The sequence below is a fragment of the Penicillium verhagenii genome, assembly GCF_028828195.1.
Source record: "Penicillium verhagenii strain IBT 33310 chromosome Unknown utg000009l_segment0_segment0, whole genome shotgun sequence".
NCBI lineage: Eukaryota > Fungi > Ascomycota > Eurotiomycetes > Eurotiales > Aspergillaceae > Penicillium > Penicillium verhagenii.
Window position 1 is genome coordinate 159825 of NW_026643173.1, and position 25882 is coordinate 185706.

Sequence of the window (25882 nt, forward strand, 5' to 3'; positions counted from 1 at the left end):
CCTTGATCATGTGATAACTTGGGTCTCTGAGCTCTCTGCATGTCCACTTGTTATCTGGTCCACTGTAATCCCATATACCACATCCGGTTTACGGGGGTTTTTTTTTGGGTAACAAAAATTCAATCAAATGGGTCATCCTCAGCGTGGTCGGGAAGAATATATCGTCTTGCTGAGCGGGTAGCCAAAGTGGAAGGCATTTTGGAGGACCGGGCATTCGGGTTAGTCGAAATAGGCTGTGTCCACTAGGTCAATGAAAGTCGCATGCAAGGGAGCAGCTGACGTTAAGGATCCACAAAAGTACCAGTCGGGAAGAGGGGGGTCACACGAAGAGGAGGATCAAGAGCAAAGAAAAATAGCGAGAGCTGCAGTAGACTTTCAAGATCACTAAAGAGAATGTGGTAAGGACTCAAAGGAGAGAAGAGAAGAAGGAGAAACAGGAACAAAAGGATCCACAAAGTGGGAACTATGGTAAAAAAATGGTACGGTTGATTGCATAGAATGACAAAGAGACAAGAGGTGCAAGAAATCTTGCACACTACATGGAGTCTCAAGTTTCAAATAGCCATCGTTCAAGTTGAGAAGTAGAGTGCGTTTGGTGAGCGGGTCACATTACTGCGCGTCAGTGAGTCGCTCCTGAGCATGAGCAGGGCTTATGTAAGACTCACTGATCCGATCACTGGGAGGCCGTGCTCAGATCTACTCAGTGAGCAAACATACCCGACCGTAAGTATTGTCCCAAATCCACTTTTTAGTAGTCCCCCGAACAATCAACCCATATTCATTTTAAAAGGGGTCTTATTCTAATCCATATACCTGGAAAAGCCTTTTAGGAGGATAATATAAGTATGTATACTATATTAGTAATGACTTGAGAGATTGGGTTCAAATGTTTAAATATTTGAAGTCTATAAGATACTAGTATACGTCAAAGATTGGCCTACGCACTCACCAGATCTTAACCTAATTGAACCGGTGTAGCTATGGTTAAAGCTTAAGAAATTCCAGTTATATACAGAGCTTATTAAGACAGCTCGACTGGGGGCAGATTGGACCTATTTCTAGGCCTCAAGTGCTGTACATAGGTAGCACTTGAGTGTAGCGACCAAAAATGGCCGGGGGAAATCCAGTACATAGATAACTGCTTGATATGAAAGTCCCTTCAAAGGAAGGCTCTAAGGTCGCTATTGTAACTATGCACTATTATTAGGTAATAGTAGATTTGAAACATCTCCTCAATGTTGATGAACCAGTGTTCCAGTTGTGGCGACCCAGAGTTTCCGGGGTGGACAGTTCATTGATAGATAATTGAACGCAACACCTAGGGGTATAGTGCTTCAGTTTTGAAGCCACCTGGTTTTGAGCCGACTTCCAGTTTCTGCAGTCCATAAATGCCAAGGTCAAAACTTGGGGAACTTGGGCTTGACAGGGTTGTACCAAGTATTGATACTAGCACTGGGAATAGGCTGCTTCATCACCAGCTAATCCTGCTGTTTGTACTTGAGCAGGACTAGAAGAGCCCTGGAGTTTAAATGGATCGTCAAGAATTCTTCAAGAACCTCTGTTTTAAATGTTCTGCTTCCTCTACATAGCTAGCACTTACTTGAGCACATGAGGCACGGTGTAAACAGGTCTTCTCGATTTGCTCACGACAGTCTTAGGTACTATTAGTAATCCTCTGTGATTTGACTCCTGGTACATACCTTTCGCTCGTTAGATATTATAGTTAACAAGAGTTTTTTAAATCCTCTAACCTTGGAACAAGGACAGCAGAACAGATGATCATGATATAGATCAAAGTGATGGGATGTCCATATAGTTCGGGCGGAGAAACATTCCCAATTCGGTTCTTCCGCACACACCCAAGGGCCACAATCAAAAATCCCACCAAAAAGAACCTCACAAAGACCCGCCCTCTCCAACCCCCTCGTCAATCCAGCAAGATGGTCGCCTTCGATAAGTGTGATACCCGACCGGCCCATATCGACGCCATTCTCAATGGCCTCGATCGGTACAACCCCGAGACCACCACCGTCTTCCAGGACTACGTGGTGCAGCAGTGCGAGAACCGGGTATTCGACTGCTACGCCAACCTGGCTTTGCTGAAGCTGTGAGTCGCCTTTGATTTAGTGACCCTATTGGACATGACTCCTTTCAAACTTCCTGGTGTTTCTTTGATGATCGATCTTTATTCAAATCACGTTTTCCTATTACCTGACTACCCGTCGCGTATGGGTTTGTTGAGAATTTCAAGTCTGAATCTACCATTATGCAATATCATTGCAGATGGTAGCACCAGTCCTTAGCTGCTGGCATCTTTCAAACATATCAGGATCGCAGAACCAGTGACTAACATGCGCACTTCCTCGATCCATAGCTACCAGTTCAACCCTCACCTCCTCCAGCCTGACACCGTCACCAATGTCCTTGTCAAGGCCCTGACCGTGTTCCCCTCCCCCGCTTTCTCGCTCTGCCTCTCCCTGCTCCCCGCCAACACTCAGCCTTTCGCTGCCACCCAAGAGGCTCAGGCTGCCTCCCAAAACTCCGACTTCGTCGAGTCCGTGCAGAAGCTCTCCCGCCTGTCTACCCTCCTCGAGTCCGCTCAGTACACCCAGTTCTGGTCCACCCTTAACTCCGACGACTTGTACGCCGATTTGACCGCTGATGTCGCTGGCTTCGAAGAGTTGGTCCGCATCCGCATCGCCGTCGAGGTTGGCAAGTCTTTCCGTTCCATCACCACCGAGTCCCTGGAGCAATGGCTCGACCTGCGCAACGGCGAGGCTCTCGAGAAGTTCGTCACTGATGTCTGCGGCTGGAAGGTCGACGGCACCGCTGTTACCGTTCCTACCAACAAGGAGAACGAGGCCCGCAGTGAGGTCAAGAGCGAGCGTGTCGGTGTCGACATGTTCGGCCGTGTGATTCGTCGTGGCTTCGAGCTGCCCGTGTAAGCGGCTCTCCTGCCCATACTTATTTTTTCCCCCCTTTCTCTCTTTCTTTGTTTCTTTTTCATCCTCCGTACCTTCACTTCTCGAACTTTCACAAAAAGATGAGTTCGAGAAGAAATAAAAAGACATGAGTTCATGAATTCCCTGATCCGTGAGACGGTGATAGATTTCGCATGGAGGAGGCTCGGAGATGAGTCGGGATCTGGCGCATCCGGCGTTTCTTTTCTCCCTATTGGAATGTGTTTTATGCTTGAAATGAGCGGATGGAGAGGATGTTGCGAGAGATGCCTGTTCATACCATACCTATGCCGAGTCATATCTGGCTCAAATTATAAGACATACCGATTCATATCAGTATTATACGTAAAAACCATACCCATATACTAGAAGAGGTTTGAAAGGAGCACCTCGCTCGTGGAGGGAAAGGTATAATGTAAGCAAGAAGTAAATACTAAAGAATAAAAATTCATGAAATCTATTTTTTCTTCATATCGAGAGCCTTCTTCGGGGCTTACAACCTCGGTTGCTCAAGTGGTATAATCTACTTTGTTTCCTCCCATTGCACCCCGGCCCACTCTTCTCTCCAGCCAGTTTGCCAAAGAGCTTCAGGTGCACAATCCTTTGCGCAAACACCCATAACAATAGTCCCCCACTCCATGCCCGCATCATCCTTTCCGAGTCCAACCCCAGGACGTCCATCCTCAAGGATACTGATAGCATGCGGGACAAGCTGCACCTCAAAGACGCGCTGCGCACCACAGTACTCACATCGTGGCATATGTCCACCTCCAATGGTAGTCACACGACCAGCGGAGTGCTCGGGATGTAAGCTCTTACCGACCTGGTCAGCATACGAGTACAGCAGCGGGGTGCCGCGGAACTCATAGCGCAGGACCTGTTCTGGATTATGCTCGAGGCGCATAGAGAATTTCATGAAAGCCTTATCGAGCTCGGACTCGAATGTATCTTTGAGGTCACCACCGGCACCACCATCTTCGTCCATTGGCTCCATTTGCACGTTATCGGGAACGGTGGGTGTTGATGGCCGCGAGAGGGTCTCATATTCGGCATCTAGGAAGTAGTTTTGGTAGGGAGCTGGGAAGGCGGATTGTTCGGGCCACGGGGCGAGAGCGCCTTGTGATTCCGGCGTGGGCTTGAATGTGGTGAGGGCGGGGTTACTAGCTGATGGCTCTGGAGACGAGATCCGGACCTTGTCAGCGAAGGATTCGGCGAGTGCAATGGTGGAGGATTGAGCTGGGGTTGGAGCTGGGCCAGGGGCAGGAGCAGGAGCAGGAGCTGTGGAGGGCTTGGGTGTCGCAAAGGGATTGGCAAAACCCGTAGACGAGGAGCCCGAATTGGAGGAAAATGGGTTGGACGAGAACGGATTGGTGTTTGCAGACACGCTGCTCGTCAATGAGGTCGCTCCAAATAGACTGGCTCCTAAGTCTTTGGCCTGCTGGGGTGGGGGTGGTGACGGTGACGGTGACGGTGCCGCTGGTGCGGACTTTTTCTTTTCAAGTTCTTTGGTACCTTCTTGTTCGTCGTGCTTCAACTCATTCAAGTTGACCTTGCGAGTTGCGCGGTATGCGCGGACACTGCCTGGCTTGCGGTTGCAAGGCTTTCTTGGGCAGCCAAATATATACAGGCGACGCTCGTCGGTGGGGAAATGATCGGGCAGGTCACCGTGCAACTCAAGAAGTAGCAGCATGGGACTATTGCAGACCTTGCAGTTGGCAAAATCACCCGGCGGGGGAGTGTTGTCTGCGAGCCATTTCTGTAGCATTTAATATCTATTAGTGTGGTTCTTCTTGGGGTTGGTTCTACTGCTCACGTACCGGCCAACCGCCCAAGTGGCTGACGGTGTCCTCGATGACTTCTTCAGCGGCGTAACCGAGAAGTACACCGGTATCGGTGAAGTCCTCGTCAACACTAGAGTCACTGTCGTAGGGATCCATGGTGAATTGGGGATGTGTAAAGTCGCAAAAACCCCGCTGTTCATAAAAAAAAAGTTGCGATAAGCGATACGATCGCCCCACCTCTGGTAATATTACATCGTCATTGGTTTACTCCCGACATCATTCCATGCTTCCTCCCCCAACCTCCCAAGGGGCTTTGCAAATCATGGCAGTCATGAGCACCTGGAGATGCCTTTGGGCACTATATACCCTGAACTTGTTCTTTTCATTTAGCAGAGCAGCTCAGCAGCCATTGCAAACTGTTAGGGATGCCGCCCCCAAGCGGGTGGCCGTCATCGGTAGGCTCCAACGATAGCCCAGACAGATAAACATATCCAACATTGGAATCAAAATCCCATAGAAGACCAAGCCTATGTACTAATCATTGTATTCAGGAGCTGGAGCTGGAGGCTCATTTGCCGCATATGAATTGCGCAAGCTCGCAGACGACTCAGCTATCCCTGTGAACGTTACTGTATTTGAGCGTTCCTCGTATATCGGTGGACGCTCGACAACCGTTGATGCATTCGACGATCCCGCATACCCGATCGAGTTGGGTGCATCGATATTTGTAGAGGTTAATCAAATCCTCATGAATGCATCAAACAACCTTGGCCTCTTCGTCCTCGGCGCAGACCACGCCAGACCTAAACAGACCGACGACTCTATAGGAATCTGGGACGGCTCTCAGTTTTTGTTTACAGTTGGCAACTCTTCCAGCTGGTGGAATATTGCCAAGCTCTTTTGGCGATACGGAATGGCACCTTTGCGTACTAAGAATCTTATGAAGGAGGTTGTTGGTAGGTTCCTGAAGTTATACGAGGAGCCACTGTTTCCGTTCAGATCGTTGTCGGAAGCGGCGGAGGCTGTGAACTTGGTGAATGTGACTGCTTCACCGGGCGATGCGTTTTTGAATGCAAATTCTATCTCGGATTTATTTGCACGAGAAATCATCCAAGCGAGTACGCGGGTGAATTATGGCCAGAATCTGGCGTTAATCCATGGACTCGAATCCATGGTCTGTATGGCAACAGACGGCGCAGTATCTGTCCGTGGTGGTAACTGGAGGATATTCGATGGAGTTTTGAAGGCTGCCAATACTGAGGTCCGATTAAATACGACAGTCACCGAGATTATCAGGAGCAAGGAAGGCACTGTGCGGATTATCACCCAGTCGACTTCTGATCTCGACTCGGAGATGTCAGATGAATCTGAATTTGATGAAGTTATAATTGCCGGACCGCTGCAATACTCCGGCATCTCAATCTCTCCACCCCTGGAGCACGTACCAGATGATATCCCGTATGCCAAACTTTACGTCACGCTTCTTGCATCACCTCACCGAATTTCTTCCCGATTCTTTGGCCTTGACAATAAGAGCTCCGGGCCCCCAGAGACCATTCTTACAACACTTCCCGAAGGATCTAAACTTGGGGCGAATCCGAAAGGCGTTGGTCCTACTGGATTCTGGAGTGTCAGTACACTCCAACAGATACCTCGAATTACCACGAGCAATGGCCAAGAGCAGCGAGAGGATCACTACGTTTATAAAATATTCTCCCCAGAGCGACCCACTGCCGACTTCATTGCAGACCTATTCGATATCGAATATTCCCGCAATACTTTTGGCTCAGAAAATACATCCACTGATAATTCGACTATCGGGGATCTCCCCAAAAGTGAGATCAGCTGGTTCCACGAGAAAGTATGGCATCCGTACCCTCTCATGTATCCTCGTGTGACGTTCGAAGAGGTTCTCTTGGCGCCTAGTGTTTGGTACACTAGTGGAATTGAGAGCTTCATCTCGACAATGGAGACGAGTGCCCTGATGGGTAGAAATGTGGCCGCGCTCATGGTTCAGTCGTGGCAGAGGGAGAAGGATACGAGAGACAATCGAGGCTCTTCATCTGCAAGGACCGAGCTGTAACTTGTTATTCGAATATAATATCGGAGTAAGCTAGTAGTCGAGTCATTTACATAGCACTTGAGGGCTTCAAATTCAATGTTGTATCCATGGATGTGACGAGATCTGTCGACAAATAAATAGGTCCTGTTCAAATCAATTGATACTGGCATAAGTAGTACGTGACATCTGGATTTAGCAAAATTCATCTAGCATCAGAGTATTAGGTACCAGACTCTTGGTCTGGATACCACTTCAGTCCAACCTTGGAATGTTCCAACTTCTTCATTACCGTTAATTCTAGACAAGCAGAATGTGATAGGGCCACCTCCAAAGTCTGGAGTGGATCTTATGTATCGGTACATATGTATGGGGTTTGAAGTCATTAGGGCAAAAGAGTCACAGGCACCGGTAAAAGAAGCCAACATTGAAGCTCTTCAGCCACCAAATTTAAGATATATCAGTGCTGTATTCAATGTTGCCACTTCCCACTGGCACGTTGCATGAATCTGCACGTGGACAAAGAGCACATGATATGTCAACTGGTACAGAGCAGAATCTAAAGGGCTCTCAACTGAATTGAACCATGACTTTCCAGCGCTTAGGGATCATGAACTACAATACCCCTTGATCCGTTGTAACTGAACTTTGGTATCGAGTACGCCTTATCCTGGATTTCCAATCGCCAGGCTCAAAGTGGAAATTCTCTGGTGGCCAGACTAACACAATGGCCCTAACACAAGATAGGTTTTTCTGAGACCAGGGTAATTTCAAGGTTGCCACGGATATTTTTACATCGGGCTATTCTCATTTGACTGTGATTGCTTACTGCTCGGTTCAAATGTTATGATCCCTCGACGCCTTCGTTGGGGCTGGGTGTCTATGATTCGTGAGTCTAGGAGACATCTGGAATATTCAATGTTTGAATAGAATAGGACATTGGTGACTATCTGCCCGGGAAAGACTTTCCCTAGAACCTTGGACCTTTTGGAAGTTGCATCCTTGCAAGTTGTTAGTGGTGTATTAATAACATTTGTTGAAACATTTAAAAGTACAGAATTAATGACTTTGTATTCAGAATCAAGTAATAATATACCATGCCACATGGCATGTGGAAAAAGACTAGACTTTAATAATCTGGCTCACTATCACTGCCTGGATAGGCCTTTTTCCTCAATTTCCAAAGGGATTTTTCACGCCGCGCATTCACTTCACGCTGATGCCGGCTATTGTCTTCCACAACGTTCATCCAGGGCACGTTGCTTGCGCGACGAATCCGGTCTCGAAGGAGTGCAAGTGTTTGGTGGTGTTGAGCTTGTTCGGCAGCAGATTCTCCACTCTTCTTAGCACGGGAAACCACCTGCTGATAGCGTCGCTCTGCTGCCCGCGCAGCGTAGTATTCTTCGCTAATGGCCCAGTTGGGGCTGTCCAATTGACCGCGGACCAACACAAGGCTATGTCCTTGCTCAATCGCATCACGAATACGTGAAGACGGGATAGGAGTGGAGAGTTCAATTCTTTGGGAACCGACATCCACAGAGCGGACGAGGGCAAGACCAAGGCAGTTGGAGGCCTTGGGGTTCAACGGGCTGCAGCTTCCAGATCCAGTGAACAGATACGGCAGACCCTCAGGTGTTCTGACAATCATGTCGGCGGGAGACAAGGAAGTCGAGCCATTGGGTTTGGGCTCCTCTGAATCCATATCCATATGGTCAGCAGGAGACCCACTCTCATCCTCTGAACTGGAGGTAGAACAGTCGGCTGATTCAGCAGACGAGGCACCCACGATCGCACTGGGAGATTCGACTGCCACCAAGCCCACAATGGATCCTTCCAAAACCTCACACAGCATATCGGGGCTGATCTGGGAACCCATAGCCATGATACCCAAAATCCCCTGCTTTGATCCGGCATAATTCACGGCCATTGGCCTTGTGCGGGATAAGGGTAGTTCCGACCAACGCGGATTGCTGATTTCCGTAGAGTGAGATGAATGGAAGTATGACTGAATTTGCATTGAGCGTAACTGAGCACTTGACCGACTGACAAAGTCAGTCGGTTGGGATGGCAAAATTGTCATTGGGACCTTTGCCTCATTGGCAGCAAAATTGAGAGGTTCAATGACCTCCTGGGGACCCTTCTCACTCATATAAACAACATCAGAAAGGCCGAGGCATTTGACCAGCCATGTGGCCACCTCTAAACCCTGCCCAAAGATCCAACCTGGGTAGTTGACAATCAAAGGGCATTGGGGATATTCCGCCAACAACGAGTGATACCGATCCAGGAGATCCATCGTAGCCTGGGCATAGTGATCGGAGTCTTCTTTCGGGGAAGTTGCCCCAATATGATGGGCACGTAATATTTGACCATCGCGAGAGTCGACTGAAGGGTGGGTAAATGGAGGGCCAAAAAAGGGAGCCCGTAGGTGCGCGAGGTATACTTGGCCCATAGGCGCAAACTCTGGCTGTCCTGGATCAAGGTCGAGGAAAGCAACACCATCCGTGTTGACGAACCCATTCTCCGTTTCAGGAGCAGGGCTGAGAACATGGTTCAGCAGGTATCGGCTAAAAGTAGACTTTCCAGATGCCTTTGGACCGCAAACCAAGACTCGAAGGCGTCCTTGTCGCTGGGACAGTGCTTTCATAGACGCACTCCATTTTTTGTCAAGATGAAGAGGCCGCAAGTGTCGCTTCAACGGATCTTCCGCGGATGTATAAAGCTGCACAGAAAAATTAACCTTTCAGGTCTAAAAACAGCCCAAGACATCGATTTTGGTTGACATACCACTGAAAAAGACCGCTGCGAGTTTTTGGAAGTGCCTTTCAGAGTAGCTTTATCTGCAGCGGTATTTTGTCCATTCCAGACCTTCTGATACAAAGGAGACATATCTCGGAGACGAGATAAACCACTATTGCAAGATTTTATCTCTACCTCTGCCTCGCCCTCGACACCAGAAACACACTTGATGATGGGCAATGAATGAGTTGAGGGAGCATAGACCCTATAAACTCGCGGAGAGGGCTGTAGCTTTGCACCCATCAGACTGATAACTCCTCGTTTGACCCAAATATCATACTGGCCGATCAGAGCCAAGTTCTAAATTGTCATCAGCGCTGTCCAACTCAGTTCCGTAACAGTATTCATACCGTCCTCTCTTGGATGCGAATACACAGCGAACTCTCGTCCGCATAGACTATGTTGTTTTTGTTGAGTCTTGCTTTAGATAATGGGAAATTTTGCATTTCGATTGGTGTTTCGGCGGCAGATTCATAGCCGTCAGAGTCACCAGCTACCGATGCGACCTCAGTTTCAGGTATCTCCTCGGGGCCATCGCTGAGATCCTCGGCCGAATCCGCGGCCGAATCCGCAATCTCCAAGTCTTCCTGCGCTTCCGGAGATTGAGACTGGGTTTCTGACGGGTTGGCCGTAGTGACCTTCTTTGGCCGCCCTGCCCTCTTTGGTCGCCCTGTGGTTGTGTCTAGAGCGACTGGCACCTCTTGATTCTTGGATGACCTTGTCTGGCGAACATTGAACGTTGTGTCGTCCACCTCAGTCCATTGATTGCCTTCGAGAGATCGTCGCGGTCGTTTTGAAGGTGGTTCTGTAGCCGACTCAATCACCACTTGAATTCTTGATGCCGTCACACTCTGTGCTTGTTGCTGTCGAGCTTTGCGAGCCGCGAAGGCACTGACAGGGCCTAGAAGGTTCAATTAGTGGGATGTTTGGAAATATATCAACTTTGCAATTGAAATTACCGGCGCCCTGCTGTTTCTCAGCCTTTCGTTTCATCATGACAGCGCAATGAAATCAATTCCTAGCTTAAGAAGATCGATAATGCAATTCCTAGCTGATAAGGGAAAAAAGTTGGCGAGTTGGTCCGTGCGCCCGCGGAGCAGAAAAAAAAGATCCGCGAAACCTCTTGGATCTTGACATTACTAGTCTCTTCAGCGTCGCTGCGACTTTGACGGGTTGCGATACAACGCAATTAACTACCTCGGAACTCTTACTAGAGAATTTGGCTCGAAACCACAAAGTCAGTCTTTGGGTATCCGAATTCGCGGGGTAGATCTAGCTCAACCGCCGTCAAACCCGAGCATATACACACCTAAATAATCGCTATGGCCGCCTCATCTTCCTCTTCGAGCGACAGCAGCTCCAGTCGCTCTTCCTCCCCCGAGCCGGCAAACAAGCAAAAGCAGGCTTTGAAGAAGACACCAAAGAGCAAGGAAGAAGTTGAAGATTCATCAAGTTCGTCTGGTTCGGAGTCCGATAGCGACGAAAGCTCCAGCGACGAGGATTCCAGCGACATGGACACTAGCGAGGATGCTCCCAAGGCAGAATCGCCTGCTAAGAAGTAAGGATACATTCTTTTGCAATATTTTGCATCCACTATGTGCATTGAATGCATGTAAGCTAACATTTGCGACTCCAGAATCATTTCTGTTACCCCCAAAGCCTACAAGCCTCCTTCTGGCTTCAAGTCCGCAAAGCAGCAAGCCCCACCATCCTCAAACTCCTCCTCAATCCTTTCCAACCTGAACGGAAAACAAGTCATTCACATCACCGCTCCATCTTTCCTCCCATTGTCAAAGGTCAAGGAGATCTCCATGTCCAAGATCTCCAAGGGCCACCCGATCCTTTCGTTTGACGGCGCCAACTACGGCATTCCGGCCGAATCGCTCCGTGAAGAAAGCTCGCAGGGAAAGTCTCTGCTTCTTTTCGACCCGAAGACCCAGACATACTGCAAGCAAGCCGACAACATTCCCAGTTATCACATCCAGGAATTGATGGGCGTACCAGAAGCCGATAAGGCGGCGGTGGAAGCACTTCGGGATACCGTCAAGCCCCCTCGGCCCCAGCCGAAGAACCTGAAGATGCGCTTCAGGCCTGTCGGGAGCTTGCCCGCCCCACCGGAGACTTTGGACTCGGATTCCGAGTCCGAGGCCGAGCCTTCGTTCAAGGTTCCCAGTGGAGAAAAGGAGCGCAAGCGGAAGCATCACCACACCGACGGAGACGCTGCCCAAGTGACTACTCTGCCCAGTCGAAAGAAGTCAAGGAAGCATACCCAAGAAAATGGAGACGAGGAGCAAGAGCAAGGCCAAAAGAAGGTGAAAAAGTCACACAAGGATGGCGAGGAGAAAAAGCGCAAAAAGTCAAAGGCATGATTCGGTGTTAGGGTTTGTTTATTATTTGTTTAGCTAAAAAGGTATCTTCGCTTTATGACATGCAGGGCAACTTCAGTGTACAATTTTTTTTATCATCCAAGCTCTTGGTTTTTTTCAAATGCTACTGCGACGGAATCTTGATTCCTATTAGGATGCAGCAGGACATTCATTACTCACATTAAATGGGTTGTTCAAATAAAGCAAAATCAAAAAAGCGACAACCCAACGATTCGATAATTCTAAAACAACATGTTTCAACCAGCGCCGAGGTATCATTGATTCCATCTGTCCACCTTACAATTGTCATTGCAAGCGTTCATTTAGAATGGTGCAGATTGGTGTGGAAGTTCTCGTGCACACTGACAAGTTGCAACTTCTTTCCATTTGCACCTACCACACCACCCTTCTCATCATCATCAGAGCTGCGCTCAACAGCCTCCCATTCAGTACCAGCTGCCAGCTCGAGGTTCTTTCCACGGGTCTCTTTCACAAAGAACCAGGAGAACACTGCAGCTACAAAATCAAAGCCCATAAAGATGAGGAATGTGTTTGCGCCCACATTCTTAATCATATAGGGGCTGGCAAATGAGAAACAGAAGGACGTTGCCCAATGTGCTAGCATACTGACAGCTAGCCCGATAGCACGGATACGAGTCGGGAAGATCTCGGGCACATAAGCCCATGGCATGGGGCCCCAAGAGCAATTGTAGACCTGAGAGAGAGAGACAGTTAGTGGCACAGTCGAGACAGAGAAGCAAAGGGGAAAGGTTAACTAACCATGATATCAAGGTAGAGCATAGCCACTGTTGCCCTTCCGGCAGCGGTAACATTTCCATCGATAGTTGTGTGTGTCTTGTCAACAACCAATGAGGTAATCAACATGCACACTCCCATGAACAGGGACCCGCCAACCAAGGAAGAGCGACGAGTCAGACGCTCTGAAAGGAAGAAAATGAAAAAGGAGCACGCAATAACCTTCATGGCACCAAACAAGGCAGTGAGCAGCATGTCAGAATTACCACCAGCAACCAACTTAAAGTACTGCGGCGCAAAGACCGCCAGGGCACTGCTTCCTGTGGCATTTTGGAATACAAAGAGCATGGGACCAACGAGGAAACGCAGACGGTTAGCGGGCTCGAGAAGCTCGCGGAAAGAGAAGCCTTCCCTTTCAGAGCGTTCTGCCTGCAGACCCAGCTGTGTCTCAGCGAACTCATCCCGAGTCTTCTGGTTGTCACCACCACGGATCCACTCCATTGATGCCCAAGCCTCTTCATTTCGATTTTGCATAGAGAGCCAACGAATAGACTCCGGTAGGGTGAAAGTCAGGATAAACAGGGTGCCTCCAGAAACCAGCTGCAAACCAACGGGGATCTGCCACTCGCGTGAGGTGCCGACAATTGAGGCATTCTGCTCCACGCCCTAATTTGACGGTCAATATTCAATACCTGTTTAATCAGAAAAATTGCAGGAAACCTACATAGTCAACCCAGTAGGCGAGGAAAACACCCCACGCATACATCCACTGGTAGAAAGATCCGCAGCGACCACGGATTTCTTTGGGAGTCATCTCCGCCGAGTACATGGGAATCACCACGCTTTGTCCACCCATACCCAGTCCAGCGACAATGCGGCCCACATACCAGGCCGCCAGCGAATGTGTGTTGTTGACCTGAATAATGACGCCGATGCAGAAAAGTCCAGTGGCACCGATGATAGTCCACTTGCGTCCAAATTTGTTGGTTATTGGGTAGACTAGAGCCGCGCCGACAAAGGAGCCCAGCTGCTCCAAGCCTACCGTGAGTGAAGAGACCTTGGACTCGTGTGCGGAGGTATAGCGGTAATCGGTCTCAAAGGACTTGAACGTGAGAATACCACCGGCGATACCAGCATCGTAACCGGACAGAAAAGAGGAAATGCTGTAGATTGGTCAGTTCTTCAAATTCTCATGGTTCATCAGTATGGATATCTGCTGTGTATGCGGAATCAAGAAATATACATATCCCACCTGGGTCCATGGATGTATTCCAAAAAGAGAGATAAGTATATTCCAGTATGTACTCACAATACAATGCCCGCCAAGTGATAGGCACGCCAAGTACCCAGACGAGTGTTCAGTTCAGGGAAAGAAAAGAGCCCCATGTTGTGCGAGAGAATCCAGAGCTCTGATGTCGATCATGAACTAAGTCAAGCATAGCGGTCGGTGACGATATATGTATAAGAGAGAGAGAGAGGGGCTCGGACCATGTCATGGTGAGCAGGTACAGGGATACCTTCGCGTGCTCTGTACTAATTACGCGATCTGAATGGAGCAAAGATAGACTTGGTAGACTCGTTCGCACGGACGAGCACGCCTTAGCGCGAAATGATGATGTTATGGAGCCGACAGGCGAGTTAGTTTGAGATTTGAATTGCAGACGGAACTGAAAGGATTTCAAACGCGCGTTCGTATTCAGCCTTTATACGATACTAGTCACATCTTTGTGGCTGGTCTGAGCTTGATGCTGCTCGGTTGTCGGCAATGTTTGGGTAGATGTTACAACAACAGATGGACGGGGACTTTAGGGTTGGCTGGACGGGGAATTTACCATCGAATACTTAAATGGGGTGATCAAGCCTAGATGTGACTCTATTTTCTTTTCATTTTTCTCTCGATCTTTTTTTTTTTCTTTGTTTTTTTTTTTTTTTTTTTTTTTTTTTCCCTGATGACTCAAGGCAAGACAAAGACCGTGCACTCATGTCAAGGAAATGTGGTGTTGACCATGGGATCCACGATGCTTAGCCAATGTCGATCCCCCCCGCATATTAAAGTCCACATCCACAATCTCCATATCAAGATACAAGACGATCTATATAATCATGTACGGGATATTCTAGTCGACAAATAATCTTTTCCAAGACTCTTCTGCCTCTTTTCTTTTTTTTCTCTCACTTTCCGCATGAAATGTGCTATGTGAATCTCATCAATGTCCAGTCAATTTGTCAATGTGACATGATGACATAAGCAGGAATCACCTGACGGCTGTCACATGTCATCTGAGAGTCCAAAAAGTACAAAAAAGATTAAGAGATCAGAAGATCATAAGGAAGAAATTACAAAAAAAAATACAGATGGTGGCTTACATAGAAGGCTATCATTCTATCTAGAAATTCCCAAGACCTTGAAGACTCGAAGACCTGAGTTACTGATGACTTCAAGTTTACTGTATTGATAAAGAAAAATGACGGGAATTTGCACTTTTCTCCTCTTTTTTTTTTAAAGCCAAATACTTTTTGCTATGATACCAGCTGACTTCCAACCACTTCATATCTGATGAGATTCTCAAATCCATTCAAATCAAGTCCTTCAGTCAAGAGAGTGATGTATATACCAGTAGTTACTAGTATACTGAGAGAGTAACAAACCGGAAGGTCCGAGCTTCTTTCACTCTTATCGCTCCCGCATTCCTTATCGTCCCCTCTCCGTTTGAGTGGGAAGTTCTAAGTAAGAGAAAGCCTCGTGCAAGTACTGTAATCCATCTCATTTCTCTCACTTCCTCACATGCTGTTATAATACTGTGGATAGCTCCGTCGCTGGGCAACTCCTTACCGAAGCCCACCTGACGTGACCACCCCCCTAATACTCCTATCAGGAGCTTGTCACCTGCGACTCTGGCCAGTGACGACAACCTAGGGACCTGCCGCAGGTGCAGTGCGGTCCAACCTCCCAACATCTGCAAACAGCTTCCCAACTTTCCATCCATTATAACGTTATCCCATCCGCTAAGATGGGACCCTCATTAGATGACCAAAAACGCCGGGGGGACCAAAGGATGAGTGCAAGCTTGAGAATCCCCCCCGTACACCGACCATTTCCCGATCGGCTTCCCGAACGCTTCAAGGACGAAGCGGATGCCCAAGTGGATTTCACTGCCCCACCACGCGGAATGGGCTCTCGGGATGGAAACATGCACTATATGCAACAATCTTTATTTTCCATGATCGCTGCCGTGGGTTCTCGGTCCGACTTTCGAGCCCGATTTGACGATTCGAGCGACGACGAATCAGACGAGAAGCGAAGAGAAAAGCGGTCGGACCGGGCAACTCAAGATTCATTATTACACCACAATGACAGCGGCAGGGCTGCCTTGAACCTCAGACAAGAAACCGAAGAACGGGGGCGTCGCCATCGCAGAACAATATCGGAGAATAAAGCAGTGCAGAAATTGCCTTCTTTGAGCTCCAAGGATGACGAGAAGGACATGCCGACTCCTAGTGGGTCCATACTCACGCTGCCTCCGAGGCAAGCTCGTAGTGCTACGCCACGAGCCGCTCCTATTCTTTCCAGAATGGTGCAGGCACAGAACCGGTTCGATACGGCGTCTGTGCCTGAAAACCCACCGTCAAGGCCCGAGACTCCAAGTGAAGAGCGACCACAAACCTCAGGGTCTGCTCTCTCCTCACGACTGATGGAAATGTTTGGATTTGATAGACCGGAAAAGGTCCTAGTCGAATATGCCTGTGCATTACTGCAAAGTATGCTTCTTCAAGGCTACATGTATGTCACGGAAGGACATATTTGCTTTTATGCATATCTGCCCAAAAAATCCAGCGTCGCCGCCAAGTCAGGCTATATGTCGAAGCGAGGTCGAAAAAACCCAAAGTATAACCGTTACTGGTTTGTTCTGAGGGGTGACGTATTGTCATACTATGCCGATCCCTCGAACCTGTACTTTCCCAGTGGCCACGTGGATCTTCGATATGGGATCTCTGCATCTCTTTCCGAAGCCAAGATCCAGGGCACTGAAGTGAAAGACTTTCAAGTTAGCACCGACCAGCGAACCTTTTACTTCCGTGCAGATAGTTCCACAAGTGCCAAGGAGTGGGTGAAGGCCCTCCAGAAAGTCATATTTCGGTCGCATAATGAAGGGGATAGCGTTAAAGTATCATTCCCGATCAAGAATGTGATTGACTTGGAGGAAAGCCCTATGGCCGAATTTGCTGAGACCTTCAAAATCCGTGTCGTGGACGGGAATGAGGACTTTGCAATTGATGAAGTAAGTCTTTATCCTCTTCTTAAACTCATGAGTATAGTCTATAAGATGCTAATTGTACTTCACAGTACTTTTTCTCTTTCTTTAACTCAGGACAGGAGGCCTTTGATTATTTGAAGGGTCTAGTGGGTTCATCTCCTGCAAGAAATTTATCAGAAGAGTCGCGAGATGTAAATTCTTGGAAAATACAGGCCGATGCAACGGTCACAGATCTCAGGAGATTATCGGATAGCCATAGTGCGAAGCAAGATCAGATGTCTCGCGCGCGAAGCACAAGTATCGCCGATTCATTTGCTCATTCTGCAGATCAAGGGACGGATTCGTCGCATGTCGTACATTCAATGACCGAAACAACCGAATCCGCGAGTCAAATCCTCAACCGCAGTGATGTTTTTCAATCACCTACCATGCGGTCCATACCAAGACGCTCATCTGACACTGGCGATATTGCCCAACGACGGTCCGAAGATACTGCTCGCTCCACATCTGCTCGACTTGGTTCGGCGGCACGACGGGATACCCCTAACACTGCAAGCCAAAGATTGCCGCAACGACAATCAGCAAATGTCCCGCTGAATGATCTTGTCAAGGCAGGAACGTACCCCCTTCAACGTGCTGCTGGATTTGCGGAGTATCTGAAAAGCAGATCCCGGCAGATGAGTAGCTTGCTGGCAACAGAATCCATGGGCTATATCGAAAAAGTATCTGGCATGTGGATTGGTGGCCAGAGGCATTATGGCCAGACTGAAGGCGTGGTCCCAAGGGATCGAACCATTGATACCGAAGAAGAGGAAGCCGATGCCAACCATGGCGATAGGTTCCGTACCCATTTTGCCCTCCCGCCAACCGAGAGACTGCAAGCGACTTACTATGCTTATCTGCATCGAATGCTACCGCTTTACGGCAAGATTTATATTAGTGAGAGGAAGCTTTGCTTTCGCAGCTTGATTCCTGGCACTCGTACCAAGATGATCCTGCCTCTAAGAGACATCGAGAACGTGGAGAAAGAGAACGGTTTTCGGTTTGGCTATCATGGCCTAGTTGTCATTATTCGAGGCCACGAGGAACTGTTCTTCGAGTTCAACGCATCCGATGCGCGAGATGACTGTGCGGTCACGCTTCATCAGAATCTGGAGTCCGTCAAGTTCTTGATGGAATCCGGCCTACTGGCAGAAGAGGAGCGTGACGAGGTTGAGGCAGCAAAGGCCGAGCATCAAATGCTCCAAGAGGCTCGGCTTGGCGACCCCGAGGAACATGGATCACATTCAACCCTCCATGAGGGTTCGTCGGAGATTCACCCATTCTTCGACGACCCGCGTGCTTCTATCATCAACTTCAAGCCCTCGGAGCCCCTGAAGATCACTTGTCTAACTATCGGATCCCGAGGCGATGTACAACCGTATATCGCTTTGTGCAAGGGGCTTCTTGCCGAAGGCCACACCCCGAAAATCGCTACCCATGCTGAATTTGAACCTTGGATCCGAAGTCACGGTATCGACTTTGCGCCCGTGGATGGTGATCCAGCAGAGCTGATGCGAATCTGTGTTGAAAATGGCATGTTCACATACTCATTTCTTCGGGAGGCCTCTTCGAAATTCAGAGGTTGGATTGATGATCTACTATCCTCTGCCTGGTCCAGCTGTCAAGGAAGTGATCTTCTTATCGAATCACCCAGTGCAATGGCTGGAATTCATATTGCGGAAGCTCTTCGAATTCCATACTTTCGTGGATTTACCATGCCTTGGTCAAGGACTCGCGCATACCCACATGCATTTGCCGTCCCTGAGAATCGGATGGGTGGTTACTACAACCATCTTACTTATGTGATGTTCGACAATATTTTCTGGAAGGCAATTGCTGGTCAGGTCAACCGCTGGCGGAACAAAGAACTGGGACTCAAAGCTACCAACTTGGACAGGATGCAACAGAACAAAGTCCCCTTTCTGTACAATTTTTCGCCTTCGGTCGTGCCGCCGCCTCTTGATTTTCCGGATTGGATTCGAATTACGGGCTACTGGTTCCTCAGTGAGGGATCAGACTGGACCCCTCCGGCAGAACTTACAGATTTCATCAATCGTGCCCGTTCTGATGGCAAGAAGCTTGTGTATATTGGATTTGGATCCATCGTGGTTTCAGATCCAGCTGCTTTGACACGGACAGTCATCGAATCGGTCCAGAAAGCAGACGTGCGGTGCATTCTCTCGAAGGGATGGTCGGATCGACTAGGTGATCCTTCCAGTACCAAGGTTGAGATTTCTCTACCTTCGGAGATTCATCAAATCCAATCTGCACCTCACGATTGGCTTTTTTCACAGATTGATGCTGCAGCTCACCATGGCGGCGCAGGCACCACTGGCGCGAGTCTTAGAGCCGGTGTACCGACCATAATCAAACCATTCTTCGGCGATCAGTTTTTCTTTGGTTCTCGCGTCGAGGACTTGGGGGTAGGAATTTGCATGAAGAAGCTCAACGTCAGTGTCTTCTCAAGAGCAATCTGGGAAGCCACACATAGTGAGCGGATGATCGTCAAGGCCCGTGATTTGGGTATCCAGATCCGTAGTGTGAGTCAAAATCTTTTACCCCTTGAATCCTTGATGGTTCGTGTCGCTGATGAAAGTGTTATCTTTACAGGAAGACGGAGTAGCTACTGCTATCCAGTCGCTCTACCGTGATCTTGAATACGCTAAAACCCTTGCGCGACAACGCTCAATTGCTTCAGCCACCCCATTTTCCCCAACTCCCTCCGCTAAAGCCTCACCGGATCATGCCGATGATGACATAGACGACATTGAGGAGTGGACATTCGTTGGTGATGATACTGACATTGACCTCTCAAAACGGGTACGTGACCGAGCTGCATCCGCAGCGTCGGCCGTTTTGGATGTCGATCGAATGGCTTCCAGCATGTTTTTACCGTCCTGATCACCCTCATCTGGCCAAACAAATCTACTACCCCTTTACTAAATGGGTACTGGACCCATATACCCCCGTTCCAGCATTTCATTTGCCTGCCAGGTTGATTTCTCTCTTTCTCTCTTTCTCTTATTTGAAATATTGGTTCACATGCTTTAATGACTCGATGGTCTGAGATATGATTAACGATTGCATTTTGTTGTTTTGTTGGAGTTTCGGATTCCATACAACGGTCCTTTTGGCTGATTTGATTTGATTTAATACATCGACTTTTATTGTTTTGTCGGTAATGACTTTATATTAGACGATCTTGTCTTCAGCGATAATTTTGGTTCTGAATTCAGTTTAACGCATATAAACTTGGGTTTTGTCCTTTTTTCTCTATTACCTTTCGGATTTTGGACCAGACAACGTAGACAAGGGTTGATGACTCATCTAGACTTTGACCACATGTCTCCAAGACTGCACCCTGACCTTGTTGTGATGACACTTGTGTTATGGCGGATTCCGCAAGCCATGCAGACCCGGGGTCTGTGGCTCGCAAGTTCACAAAATCCTGCTCTCGATGTAGGACTTCAAAGCTCAAATGTGACAGAAAAGAACCATGTGTACGTGACAATACTTGATAAATAATGTTCGGGTCTAACTGTTCTCAGATCGAGTGCGTGAAACGTGACATTGGCCACCTTTGCACAAAGGATGAACGCAATCCAAGAGCGAAAAGGATGAAGACCAGTTCCAGTCACGAAAAGTATGTTTGGATCAGTCTCCAAACGGGTCAACATTTCAAAAAGTTGACTTTTATCAAATCCAATCAGGCCTAGATTCGGATCCCCGATATTGGAGACCATAGATGCAGAAGAGACTGTACAAGCACTGGAGGACTTCATTGAAGGGACATCCAATACCAACAACTTGCCTTCAGCGTTCGCATCGATTTCATCTACGCCTGCTCCAGATTATCCTAATCTTTACTGGGCAACCATAGAAACTCAGCTGCAAAATGAAAGGCTCTCACTAACAAAGGAGATTATCGATGCATTTCCGGACTCGGAAATGGCTCAAATTCTTTATCAGATCTTTGTCACTCGTTGCCAGGGTCCTTTGGGTAATATCTTCCACACGCCCACGTTCATGAATCATGCGGCCATGATTCAGGAATGCCTAAAATTTGATACAAGAGATTCGCAAGTACTCGCTATATCAAGCTCGTTCTCCATGGAGACCTTAGCTTGCTTCTTAATGGCGGTTTGTGGTACTCCCCCGTGATATGATTCATCAATACTTATTTTTTCACAGCTTGTACTTGGTCTGGCATTTCATCCAGCACCAAATATTCTTGGCTGGATCCCCACAGATATGAATGAACGCGTTGAGGCTCTTCGTTCATCAAATTTTTATTCGTCAATGTGGAGATCGCTTGCTTTGCGTTGTCTTCGAGGGCGTATGGGGATATTCTGTGCTTCGATAGCCAGCTTACAAGCTTCCCTCATGCTATTACTGGATGGACAACAAGATTATCTCGAGCTTGATTCTCTTTTGGTCACTGCAATATCAGGGGCTCAAAAGCTAAATTTGCATCGACTGGGGGATGTGAAACTAATTATCTTGTCGTACTCTTCTGGTCATGCTGATATGCCCTCACATATACGGACAGAAGTTGGCATTCGCATTTGGTAAATATCACCATACCCCTAAGGGATTGAATAATTACTAAACAGTCACTCATTAGGTGGGCCCTTCTATTAAGAGATTGGTCCCGAGGACATGCCCTTGGATACTATACCATTCGTCCCTCTCAGTTCAATACTCGCATGCCGCTGCATATTAATGACGATGACATGGATAAATTTCACAATGATCACTTTATAACAGAACGACCTCGATCTGAATTCACGATGCTCTCCTATACGGTCCACGCCCTCCAGATTGTTGCTTTAGTACGAGATTCTGTTGATTTTCGCAACTCCGTATCTGAAACACCACACCAGAAAGCCGAAGCTTTAGCTTGGAAGAATGAACTCAACAAGAAATACGAGAAGCTTCTGATTGAACTACCCTCGCACTTCCGACCTGGGAGTATAGTTGGTCTCACATCAACAGGTCCCTTGGCAGCGGCACCGGTGCAACAATGGATGCTACAACAACAACTCTGGGGCCTATTCCTACGACTTTATCGAGGAAACATGTCTCTTACAAGTCGCTCTACCTGCAAGATTCTCGCACAAAATATCATTAGTAGCAGTGCTCAAGTTCAAACACGATGCACTGTCTGCGGTACCTTATCGATCAGTGATGTTCAACTCTTCAATGCTGCTGCCGTGCTGCTTATTGATCTTCTCTCCAAATCCACATCTGATAGTTCAGCTGGATCAGAAGGTGACCTTAGTCGAGTAATCGCCAAAGACAAGATTCAAGAAGCCATTGAGTTGCTCAGAGCACGAGCTGATTCTCGAATGGCCCAACCATTTGTGGAAACTCCGTCTCAGGGACAAATATCATCTACACAACGAAGTATTATTGTCTTGGACGCCTTGATGAAACTAGCCCAAGAGTCCACTCATGATGAGAGGAGAACTTGGGATACCAGCAAATCTCTCAAAAGCAAGGTGATTGATCTTCTGCCTACTTTTTTGCAGGGAAGCAAAACCAGCATGTCCCCGGCGCATGACTCGGACTTTATCACCTCTGAGAACACAATAATGTCTCTTTCTAACACTTTGGATGGTGGATTTGGTGACTTGGATGTTCTTCCCATACTATCCAATGATCTGGAGTGCGATTTTTGGCAGTTCTTGGACTTCGCTCCCGATAATTTGGAGTCCCAACTTACTCCGCAGGATGAGATGCTCAGCTCAAGTTAGTCCGAATAACTTGGAAGGGACACCGAAACTTTGATGTGCAGTTTACTCTAACTACCGAAAGCCAGTCATATCTATATAATGTGCTCAGCTTCTGAGATCGAACTTGGCCTTCAAATGTTTTCATGAGGAATATCATAAATATGTATTTGAAATAAACCTTGGAAGGTTGAAGTCCAAAGATTACAGATCAACGATCCCTAATATTGTACACAGGTGGTATATCTGCACCACATGTGTATTCAATGTTCCTGTCTGGTATCCTGTTTGGTGATTTCATCCTAGGTATTTTGAGCCTTTGCTTAGGATTAGAACTATGTATTTAGCCCTGGAGGTTCACTGCAGGCAATTGACTAGTATGTTATCAACCGCACATGTGGTAGAATCACAACATTGAAGCGTAGTATGTATCCACCAGTTGACTGTTACACTTGTGACTCGATGCAACATTTGAAACCTTGCCTTTTGAATTTGAATGTGTGCTGGCCGCTAGCTAAATACCTGATCGCCTCAACAATTTGGTCACGACCAAATCCGAAGGTCTTCTCAACTGGCACAGAAAGGGTTTGAGCACCAATGAAGCGAATGGCATCCGCACATGCAAGCACTGTACTGCTTTGAACCAACCATGATTTCAACGGATGCATTTATGATTACGGAAGGTCAACTTTCCGTGAATTGTTCGGATGTCTTGATTTTGTCATTTTATTCCATAGATATAATCGATCAGAATCATCAATGATCAACCAGGCCGGGACTTCTCTGATTCATCTCCTTTCCCATCGGTCTTCTCTTTCCGCCGTTGAACCACATCCCAGTTGTACACACGTGCCGTGGCGACCTCCAATGTCTATAGAACAATTAGTTTTTTCTTCGCTTCTGATTTACCTTTCGTTCACAGGATAAACATACCGTAATCTGCTCGCGCAAGAACTCCAGGTCCTCATCACAATTAGACAGACTCGACTCCGCCGCCGAAAGCTTCTCCCGCAACATAGCCTCGGCCTCCTCCAGCGGGTAAGCCAACATGACATTAGCGCCAAGCCAGAGGTAAACCTCCTCTGTGTCAGCGGGGGAGATAGAAGCCCGGGCGTAGAGGGTATCATTGAGTTCGAAGTTGGTCTCGAGGTCGGAGTCGGGGTTTGCCTGGAGAAAACAAGATTAAGCCAAGTGCTAATATCAACATGAATACCAAGAGATAAGAACTGACCTCCTTACGCAGCTTCAAGAACTGCACCATCTCCAATGTCTTCTTGATATCCGGGATCTTATCGCGCAGTCCCTGCCCGCGGCGCTGACTGTTCACTTCCATGAACTGGTACTTGGAGATCATCTCCTGGAACCGGCGAAGGGTCGGCTCAACCTCTTCGCGTGAGGAGACATAATCGGCCACATCGTCAACGAAGGGAGCAACGGGGATTCCCCGCGCGTTGGTTTGTGTTGTTACCGAGCTGCGATGGAGGGGTTAGTTTGGGAACTTTTTATGACGGAAGCGGGCTCTGGGCAAAAGCATTGGGGGGTTGAATCAGGGTATCCAAATTCAATGGAAAGATTCAATAGGAAATCAATATACTCACCCCTTGGATTTGGAGTCTGCCATGGCTGGAGGTGGTGCGAGTTGCAAAGAATCCCAAGAGTGGGGAGAGCTTGAGTCTCTGTATTCTGCCCGCGACTTCTCTTTCCGCTCGTTTCTCCGCTGCAGCTCCGTCATTGCATGAATACCAAACTTCTCTACGATGACAAGCACATAATTCCAATGGTTCTCTTGGTTGCAACGGATCGCATTCTGGCGGCTTTGGAAGCCGTTCCAATTTCCCACCGAAAAGATCTCGACCTCCCTACCACGCTGGATCTCCAGGGGCCAATTGCACACAGCCAGCTCCTTCGCCTCTCTAAACACCTCCAGAATGATGCCGAATACAATGCCACGGATGGCGGGATATCAATGAATAGCCCTACAATTCTTAGCGCTCTTCTGCGCGGTACAAAAGTATATGTACCACCTCCACCTAGAAAACCTGAACCTGTATGTTTCTTCCAAGCGACACGATAGCACTTCCTACCATCTACAATCACAGTCTCCGGGCCGGAGTCCACACCCAAAGCCAAAACACATTATACTAATAAAGCAGACCGCCGAGTATCTCGCCTCAAAAGCTCGTCTTCAAGCACTGGCCGATAAACAAGCCTATCAACGCCTTTTAAACCCAACCTACACACCGAACGCCGACCATGCCGACCCACACGCAACGAAGTCCGATGGAAGCCCATACAGCGAAGACACACTCACCCCTTCCCTAGTGCTGAATATCTTCCTCTCAACCCTCATCACCGGATTCGCTGTTTACTGGGCTCTAACCAGCTTCGGCATGCCAGGTATTCTGGCGTCGATATTCTCATCATTAACGGGTCCGACTGTGGATGGGATGGAGCCTCGGGATGCTGTTGGCGCGTCGGAGGCTGTGCGGGTACTTTTATCTTTCTTTGCGGCATTGGCTGTTGCCATTGCGGAGTCGGTTCTGTATGCTGTTTATCTTGGAAAGGTTGTTGAGGCTAGGACCAAGGAGAGGAGGCTGAAGGAGAAGAAAATCGTTATTGGGCTCGTGAAGGGAGATGACGATGGCGATGATGGCGATGATGGCGATGATGGCGATGAAGTAATGATGGGTGCTGCTGGCGAGAAAGAGAAGATTTGGGGGAAGGGAGTCAATGGTGGCGTAAGGAGGAGGATAAGGGAGAAATGGGAGAAAGAGCAAGATCAGACGGAAAACTAATTATTTTGATGAGATTCCATTTTGTATAGTAGATATCCAGTTGACGTACTATATGTGTATTATACCCATTACAGTTGAATTCAATCATGATCTGAATAATTTTTTATTTCATTATCTCAAAAGTTACAACGCGCTGTCATTACTCTAACGGGTATGAATGCTGTCCAGTCATTAGTGCTCGTCACAGCGCAAGACCGAGAGCGAGATGCAAGGATGTCAAAGAGGAGGGAAAAAGGCCGAGGCTGCCAAAAAGTCAACTTGTCTCAATGGAGACAAAGGAGAATGCAGGAAATATGAACAAATGGGGTTTAAGAAAAAAAGATAAAAGGACGAAGA

The 25882-nt window shown here is 47.9% G+C and overlaps 10 protein-coding genes across 10 annotated transcripts; 6 read left to right on the top strand and 4 right to left on the bottom strand.

Annotated features, from left to right (window-relative positions):
• Window positions 1-1940: 1940 nt before the first annotated feature.
• On the top strand, window positions 1941-2945 carry N7466_009127 (CSN8/PSMD8/EIF3K family protein; the record flags this gene model as incomplete). Its single annotated transcript, XM_057168516.1, has 2 exons — window positions 1941-2107; window positions 2330-2945. The coding sequence occupies 2 exons, from the start codon at window positions 1941-1943 to the stop codon at window positions 2943-2945; spliced, it is 783 nt and encodes a 260-aa protein (XP_057017222.1).
• Window positions 2946-3483: 538 nt separating this feature from the next.
• Window positions 3484-4897, bottom strand: N7466_009128 (small subunit rRNA maturation protein TSR4; the record flags this gene model as incomplete). The annotated part of the gene is made up of 2 exons (XM_057168517.1): window positions 3484-4716; window positions 4778-4897. 2 exons carry the CDS (start codon window positions 4895-4897, stop codon window positions 3484-3486), a joined length of 1353 nt encoding a protein of 450 aa, XP_057017223.1.
• A 175-nt stretch (window positions 4898-5072) lies between these two features.
• Window positions 5073-6824, top strand: N7466_009129 (putative prenylcysteine lyase; the record flags this gene model as incomplete). The annotated part of the gene is made up of 2 exons (XM_057168518.1): window positions 5073-5196; window positions 5293-6824. 2 exons carry the CDS (start codon window positions 5073-5075, stop codon window positions 6822-6824), a joined length of 1656 nt encoding a protein of 551 aa, XP_057017224.1.
• Window positions 6825-7929: 1105 nt separating this feature from the next.
• grc3 (uncharacterized protein) lies at window positions 7930-10595 on the bottom strand (the record flags this gene model as incomplete). Its single annotated transcript, XM_057168519.1, has 4 exons — window positions 7930-9522; window positions 9588-9899; window positions 9950-10500; window positions 10559-10595. The coding sequence occupies 4 exons, from the start codon at window positions 10593-10595 to the stop codon at window positions 7930-7932; spliced, it is 2493 nt and encodes an 830-aa protein (XP_057017225.1).
• A 326-nt stretch (window positions 10596-10921) lies between these two features.
• On the top strand, window positions 10922-11968 carry N7466_009131 (DNA-directed RNA polymerase I subunit RPA34; the record flags this gene model as incomplete). The annotated part of the gene is made up of 2 exons (XM_057168520.1): window positions 10922-11157; window positions 11236-11968. The coding sequence occupies 2 exons, from the start codon at window positions 10922-10924 to the stop codon at window positions 11966-11968; spliced, it is 969 nt and encodes a 322-aa protein (XP_057017226.1).
• Window positions 11969-12284: 316 nt separating this feature from the next.
• On the bottom strand, window positions 12285-14107 carry N7466_009132 (sugar porter family MFS transporter; the record flags this gene model as incomplete). Its single annotated transcript, XM_057168521.1, has 4 exons — window positions 12285-12680; window positions 12746-13387; window positions 13446-13884; window positions 14031-14107. 4 exons carry the CDS (start codon window positions 14105-14107, stop codon window positions 12285-12287), a joined length of 1554 nt encoding a protein of 517 aa, XP_057017227.1.
• Window positions 14108-15732: 1625 nt separating this feature from the next.
• Window positions 15733-19920, top strand: atg26 (uncharacterized protein; the record flags this gene model as incomplete). The annotated part of the gene is made up of 3 exons (XM_057168522.1): window positions 15733-17001; window positions 17067-19559; window positions 19630-19920. The coding sequence occupies 3 exons, from the start codon at window positions 15733-15735 to the stop codon at window positions 19918-19920; spliced, it is 4053 nt and encodes a 1350-aa protein (XP_057017228.1).
• A 1805-nt stretch (window positions 19921-21725) lies between these two features.
• N7466_009134 (putative C6 transcription factor) lies at window positions 21726-22775 on the top strand (the record flags this gene model as incomplete). Its single annotated transcript, XM_057168523.1, has 1 exon — window positions 21726-22775. One exon carries the CDS (start codon window positions 21726-21728, stop codon window positions 22773-22775), a length of 1050 nt encoding a protein of 349 aa, XP_057017229.1.
• Window positions 22776-23514: 739 nt separating this feature from the next.
• N7466_009135 (tubulin-binding prefolding complex subunit PAC10) lies at window positions 23515-24372 on the bottom strand (the record flags this gene model as incomplete). The annotated part of the gene is made up of 4 exons (XM_057168524.1): window positions 23515-23622; window positions 23685-23918; window positions 23983-24223; window positions 24350-24372. The coding sequence occupies 4 exons, from the start codon at window positions 24370-24372 to the stop codon at window positions 23515-23517; spliced, it is 606 nt and encodes a 201-aa protein (XP_057017230.1).
• A 114-nt stretch (window positions 24373-24486) lies between these two features.
• On the top strand, window positions 24487-25546 carry N7466_009136 (TMEM199/VMA12 family protein; the record flags this gene model as incomplete). Its single annotated transcript, XM_057168525.1, has 2 exons — window positions 24487-24798; window positions 24851-25546. 2 exons carry the CDS (start codon window positions 24487-24489, stop codon window positions 25544-25546), a joined length of 1008 nt encoding a protein of 335 aa, XP_057017231.1.
• Window positions 25547-25882: the final 336 nt, after the last annotated feature.